This window comes from Equus quagga, chromosome 8, assembly GCF_021613505.1.
Source record: "Equus quagga isolate Etosha38 chromosome 8, UCLA_HA_Equagga_1.0, whole genome shotgun sequence".
In the NCBI taxonomy this organism is placed as follows: domain Eukaryota; kingdom Metazoa; phylum Chordata; class Mammalia; order Perissodactyla; family Equidae; genus Equus; species Equus quagga.
This window is the reverse complement of record NC_060274.1, coordinates 85,537,575-85,565,384: the sequence shown is the minus strand read 5'-3', so window position 1 is coordinate 85,565,384 and position 27,810 is coordinate 85,537,575. Positions and strand designations below refer to the sequence as shown.

The following is a 27,810-nucleotide window of genomic DNA, read 5'->3' as shown; positions in this document are numbered from 1 at the left end:
GAAGGCTTTGTGTGTAAGCGGGAGCAGATACGCCCCCATCACGCTGAGGTCAGAATCTTAGCCTGGGTGAGGTCCGGAATGGTTGCACACAGCCCACCACTCAGGGCAATCTCTGACAACAGCCACATCGAAAACAAAGAACCACCAATTAAGCTCTTTGGAATACACACACAAGCCTCTACACTGTGCCTTATTAAGGCAATGTCCAATCTAAATCAACAATCTATGGAGACCTATTCATTTGGGGAAAGAAACTTGCTCTTACTCACATAATGGGACTTACCACCAACTTCCGGATTTATTCTTTAAATGCCATTGTTTCTGTATAACAATAACTGGGAGGAAAGTAGTGGGGAAATGGTGTCATGTCGTCATAGAATGACCAGAGCTTTCTAATTGGAGCCACAAAGGATTCCTAACCAGGACAGAAAAAATAGGGTCCTCACATACACAGCTAAAGTACTAGTTAGAAGGAAGAGTGGAAAATTACTAAATACCAGCTCCAGCATCAGGACATATTAATGTCTCAAAACATATCAATGATTAACATTTGAATCCTATCAGTGGTGCATGTAACCACCTCCTCCTTCTAGCATCCCAGCCATCACCCCCACTCAGCCCCAACAACAGCACCACAAAGTCACGTGATGGTCCTTATTCCTTGTGCCTTGTTTATATCACATTAGGTGTCTTCTAGGACCACCCATTGTGGAGGGAGTAAAGAAGAGGCAAACATCACCCGAGTTTGGAAGGCTCTTTAATAGCAAGCGTATGGGAATTACATCGTTGCATGAGATCTTCACTCTCAGGGGAGGGGGAAGGAGCAGATGTGGACAGGGTTCCATTGAGGATTTACACCGCTTGAAGCATCTACTGAAGGGCAACAATTTTTGGCAACCCATTTCACAGCTTTGTCATTTACAAGAGATTTCTTTGAAAGGAAATAGGCAGAGAAAGCGTACACACCTGCAGGAAACATTTCTTGCCTAAAAAAAACCCCCAAAACTCTTCCTTGCTTTTGCTTCTAGTGTAGACGGCTAAACTTTGCTCTCATACACAAATTAAGAATGGGTCACAGAGAGTTGCAGCTTTTCCCTCGAATTAACAATTTACTTTGTCCTCTAAAGCGCTGACATTTTACAGAGCACTGCTCTGCATCTTTCTCCGCCTAGCCGTCAGAAGGTACTTACAGTAAAAAATGAATCTTAAGAAACAAAGACATAAGAAAAACCAGGGAAAGGCAGTTTTACAAAGAACAGACTGTCAGCTTTCTCTGTGGTACCGAATAACTCAAATACACTTCTCAGCAAATTAAATGTTTATTTTTATGTGGCCTGGTGCACTTTTTTAACTCTTTGTGCCTATTCAGCCTTACAGTGCTTTAAATGGGGTTTCTAACGTGAAATGCTCAGAGGTCCTCTATTTTTGTAATCCAAATTTAAATGAAAATATCAAAGACAACATATTATTTAGCAATTTGCCCAGTGAACATGAGCTATAGATATTTTACCACGGACACCAGGTTGCCATGGACACCAGAGGCTACTGGCATTCTGGCAAGTTTTAGAATTATTCTGTATAAAATCTAAAAAGACTTCAGCCTTTCATGTTATACCTAGTATCACAAAACCAAGATAACTGACTGGGTATTTAGTAAGGAGGATTAGTATTGAGTTCAAAAAGAATTTTAGGCTTCTCTGGAAATCTAAAGACTAAGCGGCAATGGCATCTCTTTGCAGTTAACACTCACTATAGTGGAAGAAGGATCTGCGATCACTCACGTTTTAATTTTGCTCTTTCTACAATCCTGAAGCTCGGTGGGGTAGGTGGGCTCTGCCTTCTGGCCCACGGGGGCATTCCTGACCCATGGCCTCCTCCGCAGCTGACAGCGAAATCAAGTTTGGTTCATGTTCTTCCTGCCAGGTGTTTGGAGCCCCTCTCAGATCTGTTAGCACTTTGGAAAGACAAGCTTCTCTGGCTGGCAGCTGGTTTACTGAGCAAAAGAACCCCACCAGCTTTGCAGGACACCCATTGTCTCCTTGGCTGGGTGGTATTTTTAAAGCCAGAAAGCCATCCCCAACACAGGCCTTGCGATAAAGGCAGGCAGTCCCTTTGAGGAAAGCAGCCTCCTTCCTAGTAAGACAGCCAGGAGCACTTGTCCTATGCCTTACATGATAACTGCCTCCTGGCCTTTTGTTTCTTTTTTTTTTTTTTTTTTAGAATCAGACTCTAACTCTCCCGTTCTGCCTTACCCATCTCCTCCCAGCCCCGATTACATCCTGTCTGCTCCTAACTGCCTGTCAAATTGTGGGAAAGCAGATCTGTTCAGAGCACACTTTCCCACCTTGTAGATTTTAATATGCAAGGCAGATTCCTAAAATACAAATTCCAATGCTGCTCTGGTGTCACAGCTCCCCTAGGTCCATACACTTTGTGCTCTTACGAAACAGAAACAATATTCAGAGACGTAATTGTGCTAGTGAAAGGTTTCTGCTTATATATGAAAAATGACAGTAACTATGAGAGGAGAGAGGTTTTCACCTAAGTGCACTGGAAACCCAATTCTGGTACCAGGATACAAGGAGAATGCCTAAATGAGAGACTTCTCTTGTTCTAGTCATGGAAAAAAAGAAGTTCTATGTGCTGCTATGAGCCAGGGAGACGTGAGTGGACGCCTCAGTATAACTGAGTCCAGGGTGGTGGCAGGCATTGTGTGGGGTCTCACCTCCCTCCTGGCTCCATAGGTCATTCTCCGATTCCCTGAAGTCTGCTCAGTACGATTATCAGGCAGAGAAAAGTAACCAAGCGGCCATAAGAAAAATGTCTCTGTGATTTACTCAGACCCAGGATCAAGGTTTTGTAACATTATCATAGGCACGATTTTACAGCTGGCCTACAGTGATCAACCAGCAATCAGTCATTCCCCCATTCACACACCTACACAGACACATGCAGACACACATGCACACACTCACTCTCACTCATTCTATTACTTCTCTTTCTCTCTACTGGAGGACATGGTAAAAAAGTAAAAGAATGCGTTTTTTACTCTCTTCCAGCTATTCTTCATGCAAACCTCCCCCTCTCAGTTAAGTTAAACTTATTTCACGTCTAAAGCCCCAGTCCATCAGGGCACAAAGAAAAGCTATGCCTTCCATAGGCGGAGCACGCACAACCGGGACAAGTACGTTTCCACATCTTCTGCGGCCTTACTTTACCCGCTCACCGAAGGAAGAGAATGTCATTGGCCCTCAGGATCAGGCCCCAGGGGCTTTGGACACTCACAGTCCAACAGAAACACGTTCTAAGGCAGTCTTGTGCCCAGGATCCTAAGGACAACAAGATTTAAAATGTATTTCCTTCTCCTCTCCCCATAGATTCCTTGAGTGTTGCTCTTCATACACACACACAGGTCAGAAGGCAGTAATGGACGGATAGTGGCTAAGCAGGAAGGACAAACACCCCTTGTTTCAGGCTAGTTAAGCGACTTGCCCAAGATTATGCAGTCACTGGCAGAGTCAGGACTAGAACCCAGGTCTCTCTCCTAACTCCCGGGTCAGCGCTCCTCCCGCTGTGCCATGCCGCCCCCTTGGTAAGTGTGTTTATATGTTTGTGAAAGTCAGGAACTTGTCCAGCCACGGAACCACCTCCATATCAAGAACCACGGGCCGTCAGACTCCCTGATGAACCAGGTAAAGCCCTATCCTGTGCAAATTCTAATGCCACACACGACCCAAACAGAATCCACAGCGCAGCAGGGAGTGTGTGCGTGTGTGAGCAAGCACTGGCTGGGGTGTGTGCACAACCAGAGAAAGGGCAGTCTTACAGGAAACAATCCGATTGGCTAACGCCTTTGGGGGTTTTGCCACAAAATAAGTAACATACATGATGTTGTCCCTTACCCCTGGGGTGGAACAAAGACCAGATTACTCCTCAGCCCACTGAAGGGCTGAATATAGCGCAGCTCAGTTTTCATAAACAGAGAACATTAACATAATAATACCAAAATGTATGTGATCAAAGTCTAAACACTTTTTTGATAAAATACATCTTATAATAATGTCCATTCCATTTTCAAACATACGTAAATTTAGATTTTAAGCCTCTAAGTATAAAATTCCAGTTTACCTTTGAATAGAGCAAGCTAGTCAAGCGTCTTCATTTCAGTTGCCGAAGTCATTCTCGCAGCCTATTGGGTTAAAACAGAAGTTCCCCAAAAACCTGGGCGTATGATACCTACAGAAGGTACAGCTCACAATCAGCTTTGCTCAGGAACAGAGCCTCTGAGAACAGGACAAGGAGTAAAGCACGGAGCACGCTCACCCCACGGGGTGAAACACCAAGGGGTGGGGTGTTCACACGCTACTCAGAGGGAAATTCATTTTACTTGAAATTAACCTTTAATATGTTTTTCCAAGGAAAGAAACAAACATGGGTACCAAAGCACAGATGGAAACCGTTCTATTATTTTACCCGATGACTTGGCACTGCAGTACACTGTTCTAACCACGAGCAGCCGTGTTCCTCAGAGCACCAATCAATCAAACGGAAAAGGCTGAGAGAGTCAGGTTTACGCCGACGTGCCTGGGAGATGGACAGGACTCCTACAAGCTCTGTGGCCTCCGCCGCTGCTGCTTTTTTTGAAGTCCAAAACTTTGACAACCTAACGGCACGTGTGTGGATGTCACAAACATTCCCACCCCAGAATGCTATGTTCAGTCAAGTGCTGTGAAAGAGGGACTCTGCATCCTAAGTTATTAGAACCAGAGACGCTGAGGGCCCAAGAAAGTGAACGTTTTCAATAATTCCATATTAGCATTGTGGACAATTTCCCCCATAAATATTTGTTGACTAAATGATGACAGCAGTGTTTCCAGTTATTACAGTAATTGTTTCTGTGAGTTGTCTGAATATTTTGATCACTGAAACTTCCTCTTTGCACCAAGCTAACCCACAATTAAAAGATTCCCGTGTTCATGTCGCTTTAAAAATTCGCTGCATTAGGTTCCTTGAAGCACTTGATTATAATTTTTTAATACGTTATACAGTGGGATCCTTTTCTTGACTTGTTTTTTTAAAGGATAAAAAGACATTAAGAAAGGAAAGAAGGATTCCGTCATATTTTTAAAAAATTTTGTCCTGGTTTATTTTCCTATTAAATCTACCTATGGCTTCAACGTGTAAGTGGCACTTGGATTGTGGGTGTTTTCATGATTTAACAAGTTGCCATCTCATGATAAAGAGAGAAGGTAAACGTTTCATTTTATATGTGGGACGGTTTATCAACATTTTAAGGAAATCAATAATTTAGGTCTTTCACCCCATTTATATTTCCCACTATTAGACTTTAAAAGTGGCTTTGGAATTAGCATGTTTGAAAATAACTGAACGTGCAAGTAAGGTTTATATCTAACCACAAACCAGCTGCTACGTATCCAGGTAACTCAGTAATGGCAGAACACTTCAATGAAGGCCTCTCTTATCCTCTTCACCCAAAACTAAGTGATTATCCTTTTCTGCCCTCGTATTTGCACTTGTGAAGTTTAATGACTAGATATTAAAACTCATGCTTTTTAAGCAAACCTTTCACTTACGGACACTTTAAAGGTACACAAAAAGTGCAGACTGCATTTCTTCTCTGCCATGCTTTCCCTCAATAATGTCACCTGGGAGCACTCAAAATATATCCGTAATACATTCAGAGTTCTCTACATTCAAGTCAGCAAACGTCATTCCTCTAACACAAACTCAAGAGAGAACGGTCAGCCACAAAAGGGACTCTAAATTCAAAACGGCAAAGGCTACCGAGACAACTCCATAGAAACCCACTGAAACGGGAGTAAGATTCAGGTCACTTCTGAGCAAAGCTCATCCCAGATTTTTTGTTAAAAAGGTATTTCATTTTAATTCGGGTGCTGGGAGTCAGACGTCCTGTTTTGAAGTGCTAACGCAAAATGCTAACCCGGGAGCACGTGACCCCACCTCGGGTACCACGGGGCTCACTCCTTCTCAGGCAGGAGCCCTCAGAAGTTTACTGCTGACTGACCCCCATTTGAGGGTGGTCCGCCTCTGGCTCCTCTTCTTCCACGTCTGCACTGTACTCTTCAAACGCGTCGTCATCGGTATCTGGAAGCCCCAGTAACTACAGGGGAGAGAAGAGAAGCAGCTGTGAATGCCAAACGGTCTGCAGGCAGGAAGACAACCAAATGTATCGGACCCAAATTCAGCAGCACCAAACAGCAGCTCAGATTTCCCACGGGAGTCAACCACCCCATAATTATGTTTATAAACTCATTAGATGGAAACGTCAATCCTTTAATGGATTGAGGCTGAAAGGGGCTAGGTTTTACTGGGGAGCTTGGAGGTTCTCTACTTTTAAGTATCAAAACATAGCATCACATACCACCTTCGCACAAAGATAAAATATCTATGCAGGTGCACGCACGCACGCACACACACACATACATCTGGGACATCAGCAATAGTACAGTGAGCAGTGCTGACTGTCCCACTGAGATGTCAAAAATCTATTTCCTCTACATTTCCTCCCCTAAAAATACATGCTGCTATTATTTATAACACACATATAAAAATGTGCAAACTACTAAAATGTTCAACAAAATGGTTAAATAAATTATGATGCATCTACAAGATGGAATCACACATTCACTTAAAACAGTATTGATGAATACTTTAATTATATAAAAAATATGCTAAGTATAAAAACAGCATGATAAAAATTGCATTTTCATTATGATACAGATTTTCTTAAAATTTATACACATACATAGAAAAAACGGCTTCCATGAAATAGACCCAAATTTTAAAAGTATTCTTGTAGACAGTGGGATTATGAATAAATCTTGTCCTCCTTATTTCTCTGTATTTTCCAAATGCTCTACAATTATCACCAGGGAAATTCACAATACATTCACAGTAAACATTTTCTTAAAGCACTGACTGGTCTTTGGTTAGAAACTGTGAATGCCATTTGCTGGGCCTGATCAATATGAACAAAAAGCTCTTGTGCTGGCGGGAAGCCATGGCCTTGGGTGCTCCTGGGCCTTGTCTGTGATCACGGGGCTTCCATCCCACAGCTCCTCGATTTACAGTCTGTGCATGGCCAAAGGACTTTCTCAGGTGATGGCCCCTTGATTAACCACTTTCAGGCAACCTCACTGACTGGCCCTATGATCCAGATGCTAACTGCATTAAGATACCGAACAAGATGGACCATTCTGTTCACTTTGCATTGCCTGCCCGGTGTCCTGCCCCCACCATCTCTCCTTCCCACTCCCTCCCAAACGCAAAAATGAGAAAAAGATACGCAGAGTCCTGATCAAAATAATGTCTTTACTCTGAAGTTCTCAAACTGCCATTCTTGCAGGTCTCACAGAGCCCTGTGAACACACTGAGGACAAAATCATCTGCTAGGCACTCCTGGTCATATGATGCATGTGGCCTGCCAGGGTGGACACAGCCAACTGCAGACATGTGCTTGCCCCTTAGAGCTGAGTGCTGTCTCAGAGAGACACTGTTGACCTGGAAGGGTGGGGCAGAGGAGCACATCCCAGTCTGTCCAGAGTTTGTACTAATCTTGTGTGTGCTTGGGAGAAGGGAGGAGCCCGTTTCTCCTTCTACTGTCTCCCTTCCATGTCTTAGCAGATGGAATGAAAGATAAAGTTTGCCTCTAAAGAGAGAGAAAAGATAGTTGGTTACAATGAACACAGAAGACTCATATCTTGGTGTTCAATTTTTATTTGAAGAGCTGCTTGATGACACAGCAAGGTGAAAGTGTCAAATGAGTGGTAATATTTGTAAGTGATAAAATATAAATATTGTTGCCACTACCAAGAACTCCAGAACCAACTAAATGCCAAAAGACGATGCATTAATTCAACAATAAATGTAACTCCTCATTGCACTGAAGGGATACCTAACAGAGGAATGGCCAATGGGTTGCCCCTCACTTAACAAATCTGACTGGTAGTGGCTGCCTAGAGCCCTGGGTTCAGGAGGATTCTGAGGCTCAGTAGGAAAGACCACAGTCAATTAGCAATGGCTGTCATGGGCAAAGAGGGTGCAGTTGAGGTATGTACCTACATATTTGCTATCCAGTTCTAAAGAGACGTGCCATTCGTTATTCTTCTTCATAATACACTCAGGTAATTCACACAGACCCCAACCATGGGTCCCTTCAAGACCCTCTCTCTCCTAGGCCCAGAGTGGCTTGTAGATGGGGATCCAACAAGTCACACATGAAACCACGCTTCCCCTGTCTCCTCTTCCTAGCTTGCTGCCGTACTGAGATGTGAACCCAAAGGACGTGGCTCGAGGTCTAGAGCATCAGCCACGTGGGGAGGCCCTTCCCTTTGGCAGGAAGTGTTCAGACGACCAGTCCTCGCCCTTACAGAAGGGAGAAGGAAGAGAAGCGGTTCTCAACGCCCTCTGGACTTTTAAGGCACCTCAGCTCAGAGTCTGCAGACTCCTTGAGAGGCTGTGTGGAAGAGGCACTGAAACTGGCATCCAGATGCCAGGGCTCTAGTTGGGGACCTCTGCCAAGCCACTGCCTTCGCCAAACCTCAGCGCCCCCCTCTGTAAAGTGGGAACCCTAACACCTCCTCCACCTCACAGAGAAACTATGGAGATTAAATAAGTGAAGGTGGCCATGGTCTGCAAACTGTAGGGCCTTAAGTCAATGCATCTAGTTGTGTTATGTTGTCCTGCTTCCCGTTTTAAAGCACAAGCTGTTCAACTATTCAAGGGGATAAGTGACTACCTCCAGCCCCTGCTTCTCCCTCTCTCTTCCGCTGCCCTTGATTTTGGGCCACCTCACTGTTCATTACCACTGCAGGAAGCAAGAAGATGTGAACTCAAGTCTATCAGCCTCCTCATTTGATTTTCAGGCTTACATTCAGCATTCCACTGAACCAACCAAATCCATCATACTGCAGATTTAATAACAATAGCTAATACTGGTTAAGTTACTATCTGCTAGGCAATGCTTTTAGCAGCTTTACAGATATTAATGCCTTTGTTTTCATAATAACCCTGTAGGGCAGGGACTATCATTATCCCCCATTTACAGGTAGGACCTAGAGAGGTTGAGTAACTTGCCTGGAGTTACCCAGGATGCGGCAGAGCCAGGATCCAACCCAAGACATCAGACTGCAGACTTTACACGCCTAACCACCAGGCCACCCAGGCGATTCCCTTCCAGCTGTCAGCGCTGTGCCTATGGATGGATGCTTCAATATTTTGTATTGGGTACACACCTTTTTAAAAATACAATATGCAATGCTCATGTCTAAAATTATGAGTATGTACAATTTGGAAGCATGCAGAAGAGGGCAGAAAAAGCACTAGAACTAGAATTGGCCCGGAAATCCAAAGGATCTCTTACAGATATGTAATAATCTAGCATTCCCACCTCTGTCTTCACTCTCATCCATGGTGGGTAAGTCTAAATTTATCTTCTGGATCCAAATTTTTAACAGTCAAGAAGACATCTCAGAGACAGGAGTCCAAATTGACTGGTAAGAATCCTGGAGTCCTTGCTTTTACTGCACCCACACATTATTACAAGGAAAAGGAGACAGGCAAAAAATCCTGTCTGCCATATTTAAATTAGTTTTGATCACTATAATCAGTCATTACTATTTGAGTAAAGTTTTTTCAGCTGACTGGAAAAAAAACCTTCATGCTTACTCTGGACAACAGTGTTGGCATTTCCAGGGTCTTGCTGTCCACCAAGCTTCCTTTGAATAACCTATGGTCACCCATCCAAACAGAGTTCTACTGGAAAGGGAGAGCTGCCATCCCTTGAGAATTAAATTTCTTCAGACCCCAGAGAGTATGGGTTATCTGTAGGACAAACCCTAGGTCTTTTGGTAAGTGGTGTAAACTAGTTGAGGCTATATTCAGTTGGCACTTAGCATCTGCTATCTCCGAAGGTGGCACTGAGTCAGCACAGTGGGTGAGTGTCTTTACAAAAGAAGGGGAGGAGGTGTCTATGCCTTCGAGAACATAGTCCACTAGCCAGGGCTTTCACGCTTCCAAGAGATGCCCTGTGGCTTCACAGGTCCCTCTAAGCTCCTTCCAGAGGATTCTTTGAAGCAGCATTGCTCACACTTTCGTGTATATATGATTCACCCAGGGATCTACCTAAAATGTAGATTGTGCCTCAGTGGGTCTCAGGTGGGACCTGAGATTCTGCATCCTAACAAGTTCCCAGGTGACAGGAATGTGCTAGTCCAGGACCCACACTCTGAGTATCGAGACTATAAAGCATTCGGGGAATTTGCCACTATTTATCTTAATGATCAATGATGCTAGTGGTACCAAGAAACCTCTGATGGGATCCTGGTCAGTCTGTCTTCTTGATACTAGGGAAAAAAAAGAGGTAGGTGGCAAGATGGACGTAAGACCCAAATGGGCAAGAATAGTAAGTGCTCTCTTAGGTTTAGGGGCCACTGTACTTCTAAAAAGACAAGGGCTTGAATGTTCAGAATGTGAGCAAGCACCAAAAGCCATGATCAACTTAAACTGTCAACTTTCAATGTCTTTCATTAAAACCCACATGTGTGCAGAATCTTTTCTTATCAGACTTTCTGACCCACAGGGGGAGCTTCCCACAGGTGGATTCTTTCTCTTCGTCCAGGCTCCTGACCAGACTAGAAGAGGAGAAGAGACTTTTTCTGGATCCTAAAGGGAAGTTTTCCTGTGGGGTTTAAGCCCTCGCTCTCCGGCTGTAAATGGCAGACTGAGAACATCCATCTTGCTCATGCCAGTGAGCTAGAATTAGGGGAGTTTTTCTGGCAGAAGTGTCTCTGCTTCTCGAGAGAAAAAATGTGGATTACACAGCATCCCCAGGGAGGGGACCAGGGTCAATGAGAGTGAGAAAACACAGGGACCACGGGCTCTAGCTCCAGGTAGCGCCACCAAAGCAACAGCAACCAAAACAGCACACAAATCGTCATGGCAACAGATGCCTCATGACCCCAACATCCACAGCGCTGGTGAGAGAGAAGAGTCATACTCCAGGAAAATAAAATAAAGCTTTGAGAGGATTTGAAGGGCAGAGGTAAGGTTTGGTTTCACAGCTAAACTGCAAGTAGTAAGCACTCTTCTCTTGTGAACTGGTTTTTAACCAGGGGAAAGTCTGTCAGTCGTCACTAAGTAAAAGATACAAAAACAGTGAGGAAAAAAATGAACGGCACAATCACCATTATTTAGACCCATAACCACTATTTTATTATCTAGCTCAGTCATGTGATGACCAGCAACTGTCACCCGCGGGCCACTTAAGCAAGAAAAATGTAGGACTCCAACAATTCTCTAATTCACATTTAGCAAGTCTCTGAAGCCATTATTGGTCACACGACATGGATAAACCCAGCTGCCCACGGATGGCAGTGATGGGCTGCTTGGCACTGTCACTTGCCTACATGTATCACTTGGATATGACGTTCCAGCAGGAAGGAAAGAATCTAGGTACAAGTTAGGGGGTCCCTGGAGTGGCACAGAATGGGGGTCACCCCAGGAAGGGAGCTGCCCCGCTGCACCCACAGAGTATGTGTCTACCCACTTAGCATTTCCTAACAGCCGTTATGAGCCAGAAATTCAGACGAACGTCAGCAGGCTGGCTGGGCTCTGACAGCCCTCTGTGTTCTCAGTCTGACTTTGAAGCCCCCGCAAATCCAGAGGACAGCGAAATAGGTATGACCCCCATTTTAAAGATGGGGACAGTGAGGTTGAGCGACCTGCTAGATGCCACACAGCATGGGAGCCAGGCAGGCCAGGGCAGGGCTGAGCCACTTCCCCCACCCAGGGACCTCTGTAAGACGCTGAGCTAAGGGGCCAAGATGAACCTCCTGGACTTTCTCCCTGGCCACCCTTCCTCCCGCTCTGAGCACAACGAGATTCTGCCATTTCTTCAAGTCCCACCTCCTCACAAAGCCATGCCCAGCACTTCGTGCCTCAATGAGCCTGCTCACATCTGATATTCTGCGCCCTTCTGACACACCATAGACAACACAGCCTTTTAAAAAACAAAACACAGTTTCTGATTATAAATCTTTTCTGTGACACCACAGAAAATTTACAAAATGCAGAATAGAAGAAAATAATTATCACTTATAATCCTGCCACTCAGAGGCTCTTTGATCATATGTCCCTCTAGGGGGACAAGAGCATCCATTCGTCCTCTTTGTAGCACTAGCATCTAACACAGTGAGTTGGATGGATTAAGTACTGAATGGATGTTTATTATTGTGCCCAAACCAATGTTGATAAACTTTTTTTTTTTGATGAGGAAGAGTGGCCCTGAGCTAACATCTGTTGCCCATCTTCCTCTTTTTGCTTGAGGAAGATTGTCTCTGAGCTAACATCTGTGCCAATCTTCCTCTATTTTGTATGTGGGACGCCACCACAGCATGGCTTGATGAGTGGTATGTAGGTTTGTGCCCAGGATCTGAACCCACGAACCCCAGGCCAGTGAAGCAGAGTGTGTGAACTTAACCACTATGCCACTGGGCCAGCCCAGATAAACTTTTGATTATAAGAGCCGACAATACCTCTTTAAGATCTCTCACCTTAACCAGATGTTTTTGTTAAGCATGTGTTGAAATAACTTAGCCAATTGTTTTCTCTCTCCATCAAAAATCTAAGATTCTTACAAGACGTTTCACTAAATCCTGCTCACTTCTCAAAGGTATTCTGCCTAGTGTCCTCAGCCCGTCCATATCAATGCCAGCATTTATTCAGTGCTTACCGTGTGTCATGTGCTGTACTAAGTACCCCACAAGAAATGTATCGTCTAATTTTCATGGCAACCCTAAGGTAATAATCATCATTTATTACCCAATTTTACAAATGAAGAAACTGAGAAACAGAGAGGTTAAGTAACTTGGCTGGGTCACACAGCCAGCAAGTGGCAGAGCTGGGATTTGAATCCAGGCGGCCTGCCCACAGAGCCTGGATTCCTCATCACTGCAGTACCCTGATTTCACAGGACTGGGGAGAGACCACAAACAACACCCTGCAGTACACACTCACTAGCGTCCTCTCGGGAAATAGCTCCCCAAAGAACCAGCCAAGTGGAGTGAGCGGTGCAGAGAATGGAACTCCCTTGCTTGTTGTGTACAGTAGCAGAGTGTCTGGACCACAACGAATGCTGTGTCTTGTAACACGGAGTTTCTCTGTATGTTTCTGTGGCTGACTCTCCTAAGAAAGTCAGCTCCTTGAGGACAAGAACTGGGCACTGCGCCCTGCCCCTCACTTCCAAAGCCGTGCTCTGGCAAAGAGCGGAAGATCAACACAGTCTGTTGAAAATGTGATAAAGAAGTAGAGGAAAAAGAGGAGGAGTAAGATGGTGAAAAAAAATAACTTTTTTTTCTTTCCAAATCCAGTAACGGATTTTTTGGAGGGAGTGGACTTTGACTGTGATACTGATTGTTTCAGTGAGGGGAAGGCAGAAAGAGAAAGGGGAGAAAAGCACACGGTCTACAGAGTTAGTACGTTGAAAGATGCACAGTGCTCAAGTGCACGCTGAGGCTGCGGGCAGGACCACTGCGGAAGGCCAGAGGATGACCCACTCTTGGCCCGCGCAGGCAGGAGCGCACAGGCTCCAGCAAAGTTAATTGATTCTGCTCGACTGATGCCCCAAAAGGCAGCAGCAGGCTGTCAACAGATCGGCCCTTATCTTTCTGGAGACACTGCACAGGGCAGGGGCTGGCGAAGGAAAAACAAGGATTCAAAGCCACGGATGAGGCTGTTCTAAGATGAAGGTGAAAATATTCTTCCAGTGGTTTCTCCAACTATAAACAAAAAGCAGCTGCATGAATTGATCAGATTACCACAAACTTTCAGGGAAATGATATGCTGAAGTTTACCTGCTTGATAACCTTGTAGCATTTGGCTATGCGTTACTTTAACAAATACTTCCAACTACGACAGCAACAAGACTCCTTCTTGCGTCTTATTTCTAAACCCAAAGCTTCCTTATATAAACAGACAAAGAGCGGCAGTGGGGAGAAACGCACTCTGCAGCGGAGGTGGAGAGGGTAAGAGCTGCCGCTGATCTCCAGCAGTCCTTCGTGCTGGTCTGTACCACTCCCTCTCATCCGGCCTGGGGCACATCCTGACTGAGAGAAACCTAAGGCCGTGTGCACTTCACCTTCAGTAACCCTGAGAAGGTGCCCCACACAGGCCTCTCCCTGAGGGGCAAAAAGGCCCAGCCAGAGGGCACCCAGAACCCAAAACCTTCCCCACCAGAGGGGGCGGTGTACTGGGTCAAGGCCTCCTCACCTTGGGAGCACCATCGCGGCCCACAATGTAGGGCTCTGCTTTAGAAATGACCCCCAAAAGCCCAACAACCTTAGATCAAATCTGTGGTCTCCGTGACATGCAGCAGCTTGATCTGAGAGCATTCAATCGATCCAGCTGCTTTCAGCAACGCATCTCGATTTGTTTGGACTGCGTTTTTTTTCCCATTCACACGTGGCTGTCTGGTTGCAGAAATACAGCCACATACTTGGTAAAGAAAAACAGCAAAACAAGTTCTGGCAGGAGCTCACCTTCTCCAGTTAAGTCAATTCGACAGTATTTTGCTTGCCACCAGAGATGATGTCCACACAAAGAGAACCAGGTGGCAGGTTAATGAACCGAACCCCTGTGAAGAACCCAGCTGCAAAGTGAGTATCATTTGCTACGATTTTTCTGGGTAAGAATTGGGGGAATCTGGGCCGGCCCTGTGGCCGAGTGGTTAAGTTTGCGCACTCTGCTTTGGCAGCCCAGGGTTTCGCTGGTTCGGATTCTGGGCACAGACCTACACACCACTTGTCAGGCCATGCTGAGGCGGCATCTCACATAGCAGAGCCAGAAGGACCTACAACTAGAATATACAACTATGTACTGGGAGGCTTTGGGGAGAAGAAGAAAACAAAAGATTGGTAACAGATGTCTGCTCAGGTGCCAATCTTTAAAAAAAAAAATTGGGGGAATCCATTTTTTAAATATTTTGCCTACCTTGATATCTCTACTCGGATGTCTAATAGGCACTTCACACACTGACATGATCAAAACTGAGCTCCTGATAGCATCATCCCCCAACTTTTCCTGCTGCAGCCTTCCCCAAATCAGTAAATGACGCCACCACATCTTTCATCACACAGGCCATCACACAGGCAAGGAACTTTGGAGTCTTCCTGTCCTCTCTCTTCTTCTCGCCCCCCCATTTCCAATCCACCAGCAAGTCCGGCTGCGTCTACTTTCAAGGCATCTCCAGAATCCGATCCCTTTGTTCCACCTTCATTGTGGCCATGCCAGTCCAAGCCCCATGGCCTCTCACTTGGATGACAAGAATGGCCTCCTCGCTGGTCTCCCTGCTCCCACCCTCCCTTACGGCCTATTCTCAACCCGTCAGAGGGAACCTTTCAAAATGTGCAGTCAGATCCCTCTGTGCTCAGACTCGTCCAACGGCTCCCCATCACACCAGAGGGAAAGCCAGGTCCTCCTGTGACCTGCAGCCCCTGAAATTCCTGGACTCCTCTCTTGCTCCCCCCTCCACCCAGGCCACACCAGCCCCTCCTTGGCCTTGAACAGTGGTGCCCTCCTCCCCTGTGGCCTCCATATTTGCTGTTCTCTCTACCTGGATCTTCCTCTGGATCTCCTATGGCTCACACCTCACTTTAAGTCTTACTCCAAGTCACCTTCTCGGTGAAGCCTTGCATGCTCCCCTAATCAAACATCTCAGTACCTCTGACATTTCTTACCTCCTTTCCCTGACTTATTTTTTTCTCCTTGGCACTCATCACTAACACATTATACGCTGTACTTTGTCCTGTCTCCCCCGCCACTAGAATATAAGCTCTGATTGATTCAAGTGCTCGGAACAGAGCAGTAATAGAGCCAAATGCCCAGTGGGTACTCAGTAAACACATAGTGAATGAACGAAAGTGGGAGAGGCCAGTACTTTTAAGTCAAAAAACTATTTTGAATGAGCCAAACAGGATTAGATAATTAACAACAAAAAAATGAACTGGTTGGATGAATGATACAAATCAGACCGAGAAACAAAAGCCATGAAATTTCATTTCTTCTAACGGTGGATTAAATGATTGGGACCAACTCTGCCGAGGAGAAAGGAAAAAGCTGGATTAAATATGACAAATGCCTTCTTAAATACATTGAAGAATTAAAGCCTGGAGAAGTAAATCAAACATAGAAAGCTGCTTTTGTCCTGAGGGCATTAGCTGACCTAGCAGAAACAGCTAGAAACTTGACTGCATTCTTGGCCTACTCTAAGAGCTGGGGGGACCAAAGTCAAACGCAGAGTCTTCCAAAGGAGCAGACTGTGATAATCCACCGCCATTTTAAGCTGGGACCCCAAAGGCCTACACCTTTGCTATGGTCTGAATGTTCATGTCCTCCCAAAATTCCTAAGTTGAAATCCTAACCCTGGAGGTGATAGTGCCAGGACGTGGGGCCTTTGGGAGGTGATTAGGTTATGAAGGCAGAGCCCTCATAACAAGGACTGGTGCTCTTATAAAAGGGGCCCCAGAGAGCTCTCTCCTTCTACCACGTGTGGTTACCGTGAAAAGATGGCCGTCTGTCTAGGAAGTAGGCCCTCACCAGACACTGAATCTGCCAGCACCCTGATCTTGGACTTCTCAGCTTCCAGAACTATAAGAAATGAATTTCTGTGGTTAATAAGCCACCCAGTCAATAGTATTTTATTATAGCAGCCTCCACAGACTGAGATCACCCTCAGGACAAGGATGAACTAGAAGAAACCAGACCTGCGGCCTGGCTTTTCATCACCGGGAGAGTTCCAAGAACCATGAGTCTTAAATTGTTTGAAAGTGGTGTCAGACTGATGGAGGCCCCAGGCCCTGGCAGAGGCAAAGAAAAATCTTCTCTGGAGGAAGGTACCATCATCTTAGGCCTCACTTTATTCCTATATGTAAATTTTCAAATACAATGACCAGCACACACAGATAATCCAACACACAAAGAAACAAGATACCAGGAGTGAGAACCAGTTGAAACAAAAGACAACGAAACAGACTTAGAAACCCTGCAGTACAGGCCTATCACACACAGTCTGTTATGCAACCGAGCCTACTATGTTCCGAGAGATAAAAGACAAGCTTGAAAACTTCAGCAGAGAAGTAGATATTATTTTAAAAGACTTGAAAAAGAAAGAAATAGATATTCTAGAGCAAACATCATTGACCACGCAGAGGATTTACGGTGGGCAGGGACCCGAACTGGGGGCAAGTGTCACGACACTGGTGATCTGACTTTATCTTCCAATAAAGATAAAGGGAAACAGGTAATCTTCAAAATAGGGGTGAGTATTCACTTCACATTTTTCAGTTAGGATGAAAAGAAACTGTCACATAGCCACAGACATACAGATTCCTAAATCCTGAGCGGGGGTGGGGAATCTCTCTACAAGAGAGTTTATAAAAAGAGAAAAGAATAGAAGCCGTATCCAATTTCATCCTTCTCCATACCCACAGATATGGAGGTACATCCTTTATATAGCTTTCTGGAAATCCCCCCAATGTCGGCCTTACTACTATAAGAGACCCTCCACAGCACCTCCAAGGACTCTGGGCTTAGATCTGCCGGACGAGACCAGGAATGTTCAGTTGTCTTATAAAGGCTCTGTTTGCTTCCCACCCTATCAGAGATTCTTAACTCAAGTGATGCTAGAAATAACCATCTTCCCTGCAACAAACAGCTGTGTCACATCCCATTCCCCCTCCCTCCCCGCCCTCAGCCTCCCTCCGCTAGCTGCTATCTTTAAGCCACAGGGCAAACAGGAGAAAAACAATTAGTCATCCCAGGTTTTGCCCACTTTCCCCACAATCCATGTTATTCAAAGCACCATCACTGTAGAGAACAAGACAGCTTTAGAAGCCAAGCAGGCACCTACAGGTCTGAAAGACTTGAAGACTTTTTCCAAGACTTCATGGAGTGTCTTCTTGCCGCAGGAGGAGATGTAATCCTGTGCTAGCTGCAAGAAAGGCAGGCAGTCCTCGCTCTCACTCCACACGTGCTGCATGCCCACGGGCAAGGGGAAGAGAAAACAAAGACATACAGTCATTACACTCTGTGTGAAACACAGAAAGCCAAGAACTTTTTTTAATGACATGAACTTGCAGGCCTCCATTCTAGAGTAAAATTCATATATTCATTTTTTATTTGTTAGCATCGATGGAGATCAGAAAAAGCAGACCCTATGAAAACCCCACAGTTTTGGTCCGTAATCTCACCTGCTCAATTCGCCACCAGACCTGCTCATATGGAGTAAAACGGGCAGTGGGATCTGTAGTCCCCCACCCATGATTTCCACTTCCCCCCTTCTAGTGCAGACTAAGGGTGGTTTTAACACAGGAGGGAGGGGAAACCAAGGGGCTGCATGATCCTTAACTTTGCTTCAGCTATGGCTGAAGGACTGATTAAGCATAGTTTGTAACCAATGACCTGGAACGAGACATCCTTTACCCAGCTTGGCCTGAGAGTGGGAGTGAAGGTAAATTTACTTCAAAATGAAGTGAACTTAGGAGAACAGACAGAAAGTCATTCACAAGTTACCGGGAAACAAAGGCTTCTGAAAGCCCACTTTCCCTTAAGATGCTTTAAGGGGGCATCATACCCAAACATGGCTTCACAATGTTAACATGCACCCAGAGGAGGTTGGTTTTAGGTTTTATTTTTTCTTAAGGCTAAATGAGTTTTTTTTCCCCATGTGAGGATGTCTGTCTTAGCACATGTTTAACACTAGACAAGTCTCTCCCATAAATGTTCAAGGATCTGGAATAAGCCCAAGAAACAAGCTTGAGAGATGGAGATGCGGAAGCCCCCGGCTCTGTGTGTGAGCAGGGAGGGGCACTGGGCTACCAGGATAACAAACATCAGGGTATCTGTCAGGTACCAAGAATGTTTAGAGGGGGCGATCAATGACAGCTCAACACTGGTGGAAAAGTGTAGAGGCCTGGAGAGAGGAAGACATCTGGCAGATGAGAGCAAGAAGCAGGGAGTAGGCAGCAGGAGACAGGATCTATTTGGAGAAATGGTCCATGTCAAGCACACACTTGTTCCCTTCTATTAATACAAACAATTAGGGCATCACCCCAGAAAGTTATATGCCCATCACTCAGTAAACACATTTTACCTCCTTTCTTCTCATTGTAGCATTTCTAATAACTAGATCTATAGACCTAAAATACTGCTCAGGTCCAAGAGAGACTAACTGGGTGCTAATATGCCATCTTCACACCTAATTATCTGTGTTTCCTAGATGTAAAGGTCCATTTCTGACACACGCTGCTCTAATTCCAGCAGACTTCTAGAGTCGCTTCTGCCTTGAGCTAACAGAGACAACTTCTAGACTCTCTAACGCTAGCGAATAGCTCAAACACGATTCCCCATTAATTAGAGACCCTTAAAGTTGTCGAGCCACTAAAATGCCATTTATGTAATCGTCTCTTACACCGTACAAAAGTATAACAGTACAAAGTGCTTTTATATCCATTATCGCACTTGATTCTTAATCAGTGGGGATTCAGCAAGAACAATAAAGTCCCACTTTAATGTAAGTTCTGCTCAGTACCCATTTTCATACTCAAATTTTAAAAAGGTCCAGCGTATTTCAAATTCTTATCCAAGTTAAAGAGATTAACATCTAGCACCACACAATAAAAAACTTTAAGCCTGCCTTCCCTAGACTTGTTGGGAAGATTAGAGAAAAAGTAAAAAGTTTATTAAGTGCCTGACTGGCATTCAGTGGATGTTCAATAAATGGTGACGTAAGTACCCTCTTTCCCCTCTTGCATCTGGAGGAGAATGGGGGCGGGGCAGGCTTTCCACCTGCCACAAGGCTAAGGTCACACGCTGAGCAAAGCAGAGGCCTAATGTGGCTTCACTGAGAACACCGTCCAAGACAACTTGGATTATAGTTAATTGAGAAGTAGAGGCATCTTGAAAACCTTGTATACCTATTCTTTTTAAAGTGCATTTGAACTTTAAATTACAAAGGAAACTAAGGAAAGTCTGTCACTCAAACAACGACAGAATTGCAGCGTACCCACCACCGCTTGGTAAGCGGTTTCTTTAGTGCAGGGTTTCTAGGGCACCTCTAACCTTAGGAGGAGACTGTTCTTGCCACAATGCTCACTCCTCCGCTGTTGGAGTTGTCGCTTTGTGGCCATATTGCGGACGGAAGACTCCACATCTGCTAAAGGACCTTCTGTCCAGTCGGCCTGAATTCCTTCATCTGGCTGTCTAGCTCACTCTGGACTCCCAGTCGTGTTGGTTTTGCGGGTTTAAAAAAGTTTTTCCTGAATGCCTGCCCATATGATATGCGAGGGAGTACGGGGTTTGGAACCAGACAGACCTAGGTGTACACAGCCACTTAAAAGACATCACTTAATTAATGCTAATTGTTTCATCTCCATTCTTTCTCATACAAAAAGTATTCAGTTTTATTTATGGAAACTGTTTCCTTCCAAAATCAATCAAGGCAGTCAGCAAAAATCCATAGAATACAAAATAAGATGAAATAAAAAATAAGTCTGCAGTTGGGAAAATAAGGACAAAGGGGAAACGGGAAGGAAAAGAAGACAAACCCAAGTGAGATTAGGACAAACAGTGCAAGGCTAATGTGCCTGGCCACTTGCTAAGAAGAGGACACAGATTTGCCTCCATCACTTTCCAGAGGCAGTGCCCACAGATAAAACAGACCAGCCCTTCAGAACTACCAGGCAAGGGGCTGGGGGCAGGATGGTTCCCCCTTAGAAAAAGTAGACGGGCCCATTCCAAAACCAGGGGAGGCCCAAGAGAACATCTAGTGGCTGGCCTAAAGCTCTTGAAAACAGGATCTGGGGTCTAGTCTTGTACAAAGACAAATGGGCAACTGAAGACCCAGAGCCCTGACCACAGGGTGTGGCCACAATGACTCCGACTCGGAAAATATTTTAAGCATGTGTAACCAAACACCCACTCTGGCCACGAAAAAACTACAGCAGGGGTCAGAGAACCTGTGGCTTTGAACAATGGAACTCCCGGCAAATATAAACCCAGGTACAGAATGCATTGACTTCCAGTAGGGGAGTCAGGCTAAGGCAGATGGCAGCCCTCGCCTGCCGTAACAGGAGAAACGCCAGGGAAGGGCTGCAGGAGGAGGAGAAGGCAGTGGTGCTCAGGCCCCAGCGTGCATTACAACCACCTGGAGGCTTTTTAAAACTCAACTGGTGGGCCTCACCTGGAGTTTCTGACAGGGTGGGGCTGAGTTTGCCTTTCCAACAAGTTCCCAGGTGATGCTCCTGTGGCCGACGCCGGGACCACACTCTGAGAAGCAGAACTAGGGAAGAACTTGGACTAACGATGTATCTGGGGACGTGGGCGTCGGGGTGAGTGTTATATGTAAAAGTCTTAATGTCATCACGGACTTAAACCAACACCAAATCTCAGGACGGCACAGGCGGCAGTGAAGTGGCCCTCGCGGTACCTACCCTGGGCAGCCTACTCTTTCCTACAGACTCCTGCCAGTTAGGAGCTGAAAAGCCCTGGGGACACTGCGATTTAGAACAGGCCATCTGCGGCCCCTTTTTCTGCTCTTAAGTTGGGCCAGAGTTTATTATGAAAGCCTGCCCAGCCTAAGACAATATAACCAAGTGCCCTGCACATAGGAGAATGAGCACCTTTCTGTGTTCTACAGGGTAGATGAGAACATCCAGCTTATCCAGAAATGGTATTACATCATTATGGTAATTCCATCCCACAAACAGCTTTTGGAGCCCCGTCGGTGTGCCTCTACTGTTTTAACACTTGTTTGGATGGTGCTTGACTTCCTGGTGCTCAGGCAGAGGGGGGGTGGCAGGGGAGCCAAGGACACACCCATTTCTCCTCCCTGGACTCAATTATCTGAGTCAAAGGGCCATGGCGGTGGGCCTCACTCTCACCGTGATACTGATGTGAGGGTTTTCTGCCGTCATCAGTACTGGGGAGTCCATTTTGAGTCTGGCTTAATTCAAAACTGACTGCCGTCCACAGAAGAGAGGGCGCAAGAAGATAAAAGCCACAAGCCATCTCATGCCACCCAACGTGGGAAGGGCATGGCTGGCCATACCTACGACCTGCTCTTTGTGCCAACCACTGATCCATTTTACCAAGGAGGAAACTGAGGCTCAGAGAGGTTAAGCAACTTGTCTGTGGTCACACGGGGAGCAAGGGGCGGATCCAGGACGTCAACAGAGGTGTGCATGCCTTCATCGAGCCTCAGCTCCTTCATTTGAGAGTCACGGAATACTCCCTGCAGGGTGGTTATAAAGATTATAGGAGACAACCTGTAGACTCTCATTTAGCAGGGGCCCAGTAAGTGTTTATCCCCACTTATTTGAACTCTCATTGGCATAACTCTACTCTCCTCAGGACTACCACTCCAGGGATATATGAAGGACATATCTTTCCCTGAAATAACCTCTCTATACGAATAATGTGCAGCCATTGCGGAAAGCTTTACAGTCTGCCACTATTCCCCAATTCAATCCTCACAATAATAATGTAACATAGGTATGATTATCCCCATTTGACAGATGAGGAAACTGAGGGCAGAGTTTAAATTAAACAAGAAAGTGCTCTCTCCCCTATACCACCATATAAACACGATGCAATCTCATTTACACACATTGTAGTTTCTTCTCCAAAATAAAAAGGTTGCTATTCGGTCATATAATTAAGAATAGAGACATGCCTAGAACAAAAACGGGGGAAAAATATATACAGACATAGGCAGACACATATAAAATCAAACCACATAGTCCTTCTAGAAATAAAATCTTTTTCTTTAATACCTCGACAGCTGCTATCTTTGTTTCTGTACTGAGGAGGGATTCAAACTATACAAAATTTTAGATCCAAACATGTTTCTGATGGGTCGGCAGAAAAAGCAGGACAATGAGGGAGTCTTTCCCTCCTCCAGCCATCAGTGCCCAGGCACTAAAGAGGGCGGGGCAGTGCCCTTTGTGTAGCGAGCTGCTTTCTCAGGGCCCAGGACAAGGGGACGGGAACCGGCGCGGCCATGCCCGGGAGCGCATGCGCACGAGCCCACGCGCGCCCCTGTCCACCTGGTGCACCTCTGTCCATCCGGTACAACCCTGCCGCCAAAAGCCCACTCCTCAAAGCCGACAGAGCACTCCAGGACCTTCTGAGTTGGCAGAAGAGGGGAGAGTGCCACCTGTCTGAGCTCTCAGCTCCCTCCCTGACCTGCCAGCACACGCGGGGCTCTGGCAACTTCCTTTTATCCCAGGACCTGACCTCGCAGGCCATCCCGGTGAAAGGGCCGCATCAGGGCAGCGGCCGGGAAAGCGACGGCCTGGACAGGCCGGCCTGGGAGGCCACAAGGGGAAAGAGTGCACGGGGGGGCCCAGGAGCTGCCGGAGCGGAGGGAAAAGAAAAGGAAGTCCTTATTCCTGGGCCTCTGGAGCTGCTGGCCTGTGGGACCTTCTGCATGGTGGCCTCTGGGCGTCTGCGCAAGTCCTGGCTGTCACTTCTTAGTGGGACCGTCCTGGATGAGTGCCTTAAACTCACTAAGCCTGTTTCCTTGCCTATAAAATGGGGCTAATAGAACCTACCGCCTAGAATTTTTGTAAGGCCCAGTAACAAGCTGTCCTTGAAACCACAGTCTGAACTGGGTCCCCAGCTGTCACTCCTGTGATGCTATGTTTTCAGGGTCGGGTATGGTTCAAGTTGCTCTACACTTATTAGCTGTGGGAAAGTTAGGAAGCCTCGCTGTGCTTATTTCCTCATCTGCAGAATGGGGCTAATTATAGAGAGTGCCTTGTGAGCTCACGAAGATTAGATAAATTCACATAAGCCAAGGGCTTAGAGCAGTGTCTGATACATAGTAAACTGCACATAAGTGGTAGTCGTCATTATTATTGTTCCTTGACGCTGTCATTCTTGAAATTTAACATCTATCTTCTACACTAGACTGTCATTCATTCATTCATTCATTCTTACAAACATGGATCGAGCACCCATCACATGTCTGACACTGTTCCAAGTGCAGAGATACAATGATGAATAAGTCAGACAAGATCACTGCTCTCATGAAGCTTACAGGCTAGTGGGGAAGGCAGAAAATAAACAAGAGACTATCAAGTACTAATGAGTGCCATGATAAGAATAAAAGAGGGCGAGGAGAGGGAGTGTGTGGTGAAGAAGGTTTTTGGCAGGCCTGAATGGCATTAAAGAGCTAGCCATGTAAAGATGTGGGGGAAGAGTGTTCTAGGCAGAGGGAACAGCAAGTGCAAAGGCCCTGAGGCAGGAATGAGCTTGGCATGTCTGAAGCCCAGTGTGGCAGGAACATAGTAAGCAAGGGAGAAGAATGGTTCAAGATGAGGTCAGAGAGGTGGCAGGAGACAGATTACGTGTGGGCTGGAAGCCAGGGTGAGGGGCTAGGTTTTATTGTAAAAGTGATGGGAAGTCAGTTTAGGTGAGGTGGGGAGTGGTGGAGACAGCCCTGGATTACACTTTAAATAGATCCAGAGTGATTGCCACGTGGAGACTCTGCCAGAGGGCACTAATATGATCACCCCCATTTTAGGCACTGTTCCAAATAAGCCTGCTACGAAGGTAGTAATATTATCATCCCCATTCGACAGATGTGGAAATCATGGCACAGAGGGATTAAATAACTCCTCCTAAGGCACACAGTTAGACATAGGGGGCCAGGGTACAAACCCAAGTAGCCTGACCCCAGAGTCCGTGTGCTCCTAACCACTACACCACAGTGCCTCTTAGATAGGATAAATGGCCCCAGGAGTTCCAAGGCAGAGACCCTATCTGCATTCCAGGTAGCCCTGGCCTGGTGCAAAGTAAGCCTTCAATAAATGTTTGCTGAATGAATGAATGATGTGAACACACTGTAAATTGAGAAATGCTAGGTAAACACTCTTATTATTAACAAATCCTTCAGATGACAGGAATTCTACTCTTCTTGAATTTCTTCTAATGCTTAATTTTCCTGGGGTTAAAGAAAAGAACAGAGGTAGGACATTTACTTTGTGCCTGAGTTCCTTTAGTAGAGGCAAACAGCAGCTTGACGAACCTGGCCCAGGACAGATTCCAGGAGAGGTCTGAGCTAAGAAAACTCCAGCGGTTGGCATCTTGTCCATTATGGCCTCCAGAAACTTTGAGAAAGTTCAGTGTACCCAAGGAATTGCTTTTCCCACCACCTTCTTTCTTCCTTATCTATTTCATTTGTTGGCAAATGGCTATTTTAAGCATTTTACTCCTACAGGTGGGAAAACATTTAAAATATAATATGGGTGGCCTTGAAAAAGGCCTGATGTACGTGATGTTTCTGAACGATGGTTTCATACACATATAGTCAAGGCCAGACAATAGCCTTGTGTTTTCTCCACCCACTAATTCTGCTTGGAGTAATTTCTCTGTGGATGTCTCTCTCCTGCAGTCTCAGCAGGGAGGCTGTGTGGAACTCCCCGGGGAAAATCCCGACCACGAGTGATGCTTATCTACCTATGTCCCACAGTAAGGAAGGGGAAAGGCCACTGACAGACTAAGGGACCCCGGGGCTAGAATGGAGTCCTAATCAACCCTGGTGTCCTCTCCGCTACATCCCTGTGGCTTTCTCACACTCTTACAAAGGAGTGAATCCCTTTTTAATGATCGCCCACTCTGCCCAACAACATTTATTTACTTCCTTTCACTACAGTTAACAGTGTCTTACATATATTCACAGCTTACTTGCTCTTCACAGGTACCTGTGATAGAAGCATTCGGATTAATCTCATTTTACAGATGAGAAAATGAAGGCTTTTAAAAGAAAAAGAGACAAGCTCTAAATTCTGGGGAACCCCAGATCTCTGACTCAAATTTGGGGGGGCCCTGCTGGAGTAGAGCCTGTTCGGTGTTTTTTCTATCCCATCACTTGGGCGCTGGCATAATACCCATATTTTGGATGTGTAAACTGAGCTCAGAGGAAAGCATGTGACCAGAGTCACACAGCCAGAACTCAAATCTGGCTGTTACCCAAGGCCATCCCTCTTCTAGAGTGTCGCATGGCTGGGGACCAGGTGGGTTCTTCGCCTCCGCGGGGCGGGGTGGAGTTGGTGGGAGGGGCGCGCTTTATGGGCAAGTCAGACACAAGCCTTCACCTCTCCAGGGCCGAGAAAGGCGATCTTGCTGTCTCTCTAACTCCTTCGCGAACTTCCCGCGGGTGGTAGGGGCGCGCGGTGGCCCGGACCCCTGTCCAGCTTTGTCTCACCCCACCTGAGGAGCCAGCGCCAGGCTGCGCCTCAGCGCCACCCCACCTCCGTCCGCAGGGGCGGCAGCAGCGCCAGCTCCAGGCTCAAGCCGGCGACCACACAGTAACCCGAGCTTACAGCCGCCTCCATCTTACATTTGGGGACCATTATTTTTTCCCCGTCCTTACAAACACTTCATGGAGCGCCATCCTCGCCCAGTCTCCGAACCTCCCACCTAACTCCCCTGCTCTCCGCATCCCCTTTCTAAACTGCCTGTGCCAAGACCCCAGGTGGGCGCAGGATGCAAAGTCCAAGATTGGGACACCGCAGTTCCAGGTCCCGGTCCCCCCGAGTCCGGGGCGGGGCGGGGAGGGAGAATTCCTCATCAGGGAAAACCGAAGGGCTTCGGCAGGGCTTTGGCCGCCGCCTCCGCGGGACAGAACCCACTCGGGCCCCACACACCTCGCTGGAGGCTCATAGCGGCGCAATGGAAGCACAGAAGGAAAGGGGGATAGGCGTGCCCGCGTGTGTGTGCGCGCACGCGCGCGTGCGTTTTTAAGATCCGGGGTGTAATTCCGCAAAGAAGGTCCAGGAGCTGGGGCATCGCTAGGGTGGACAGGGGCTTTGTGTCCAAACAGGCAGCGCAGGGACTAACACGGGGGACGAGAGGTTCTCCCGGGCGGGGACAACTCGAGGAGTTGTATCTCCGCATTGGGAGGGGAAAGGGATTCCTCACCCGGACGGGACGCCTGGGCGTAGGAAGCTTTAGACTCCGGGTCCTGCGGGAGGGTCCGTGCGCCCCGGCACGTGCTGGGGCGACGCGGCGACACTCCGGAGATGCTTCAAGCCGAGCACCGCGCTCTGGCTACGGGGTCGTGTCCCCGAAAGAGCCCGCCCCAGCCCGGCTCCCAGGATCCTAAGGGCGCCCCTGCCCGCCGCCCACCCGGCCCCACCCGGAGCGCTGACACCACTGCACCGGGCCCGGGGGCTTGCCTGCGGAGCCGCGGGGCGCGCGGCGGCGAGCCGGTTACGCCCCCCCCCCCCCCCCGAGGGCCCCACCTCGGGAGCTCGGGCGCCGGGGAGCGGCCGGGCGGCCACACTCGCGCGCGCTGCGGCGGTCCCTCCCCCATGCACTCACAAAATTGTCCCCGCAGCCGTTGTCCGGACACAGCACGTAGAAGGAGACGCCGGGGTCGGCGTAGAAATCCATCCTGCGCTCGGTCTCCTCGGTGGCGATGAGCTCGAAGGGCGTGTTGGAGCACCATTTCTCCGCAACGTCAGCCAGCTGCTGGAAATCCATCCTGGCCCGCCGCGCCCGCCGCTCCCCAGCCTCCTCTCGCGCCGCCCGCCTCCTCTTTCCTCGGGCGCCCTCCTCCCGGGCGGGCAGCGCGCGGCTCCGCGGGCTCTGGGGCAGGCGGCGGGGCCGGGCAGCGCGGGCTCCCTCCGGTCCCCGGGCTCCTCCCGGCGGGGACTGTTTACATGCTGTGTGTAACGGGGCGGGCGGCGGCCGGGGACGGCGCGGCGCCGC

General features: G+C 47.2%; 1 protein-coding gene across 1 annotated transcript; it reads right to left on the bottom strand.

The window, feature by feature from the left end:
• Positions 1-740: 740 nt before the first annotated feature.
• Positions 741-27,810, bottom strand: MTURN (maturin, neural progenitor differentiation regulator homolog). Its single transcript, XM_046669584.1, has 3 exons — positions 27,421-27,810; positions 17,945-18,067; positions 741-6,142 (listed from the first exon to the last, which is right to left on the bottom strand). The coding sequence occupies exons 1-3, from the start codon at positions 27,580-27,582 to the stop codon at positions 6,032-6,034; spliced, it is 396 nt and encodes a 131-aa protein (XP_046525540.1). The 5' UTR covers positions 27,583-27,810; the 3' UTR covers positions 741-6,031.

What these genes read in the sequence shown, in the direction of transcription:
- MTURN (XM_046669584.1), bottom strand. Translation starts at nt 27,582, where the DNA reads ATGGATTTCCAGCAGCTGGCTGACGTTGCGGAGAAATGGTGCTCCAAC. An exon ending in ACGGCTGCGGGGACAATTTT is followed by an intron (nt 18,068 to 27,420) that starts GTGAGTGCATGG and finishes GTGGGCATGCAG; the next exon opens with CACGTGTGGAGTGAGAGCGA. An exon ending in TCTTCAAGTCTTTCAGACCT is followed by an intron (nt 6,143 to 17,944) that starts GTAGGTGCCTGC and finishes TCTCCCCTGTAG; the next exon opens with TTACTGGGGCTTCCAGATAC.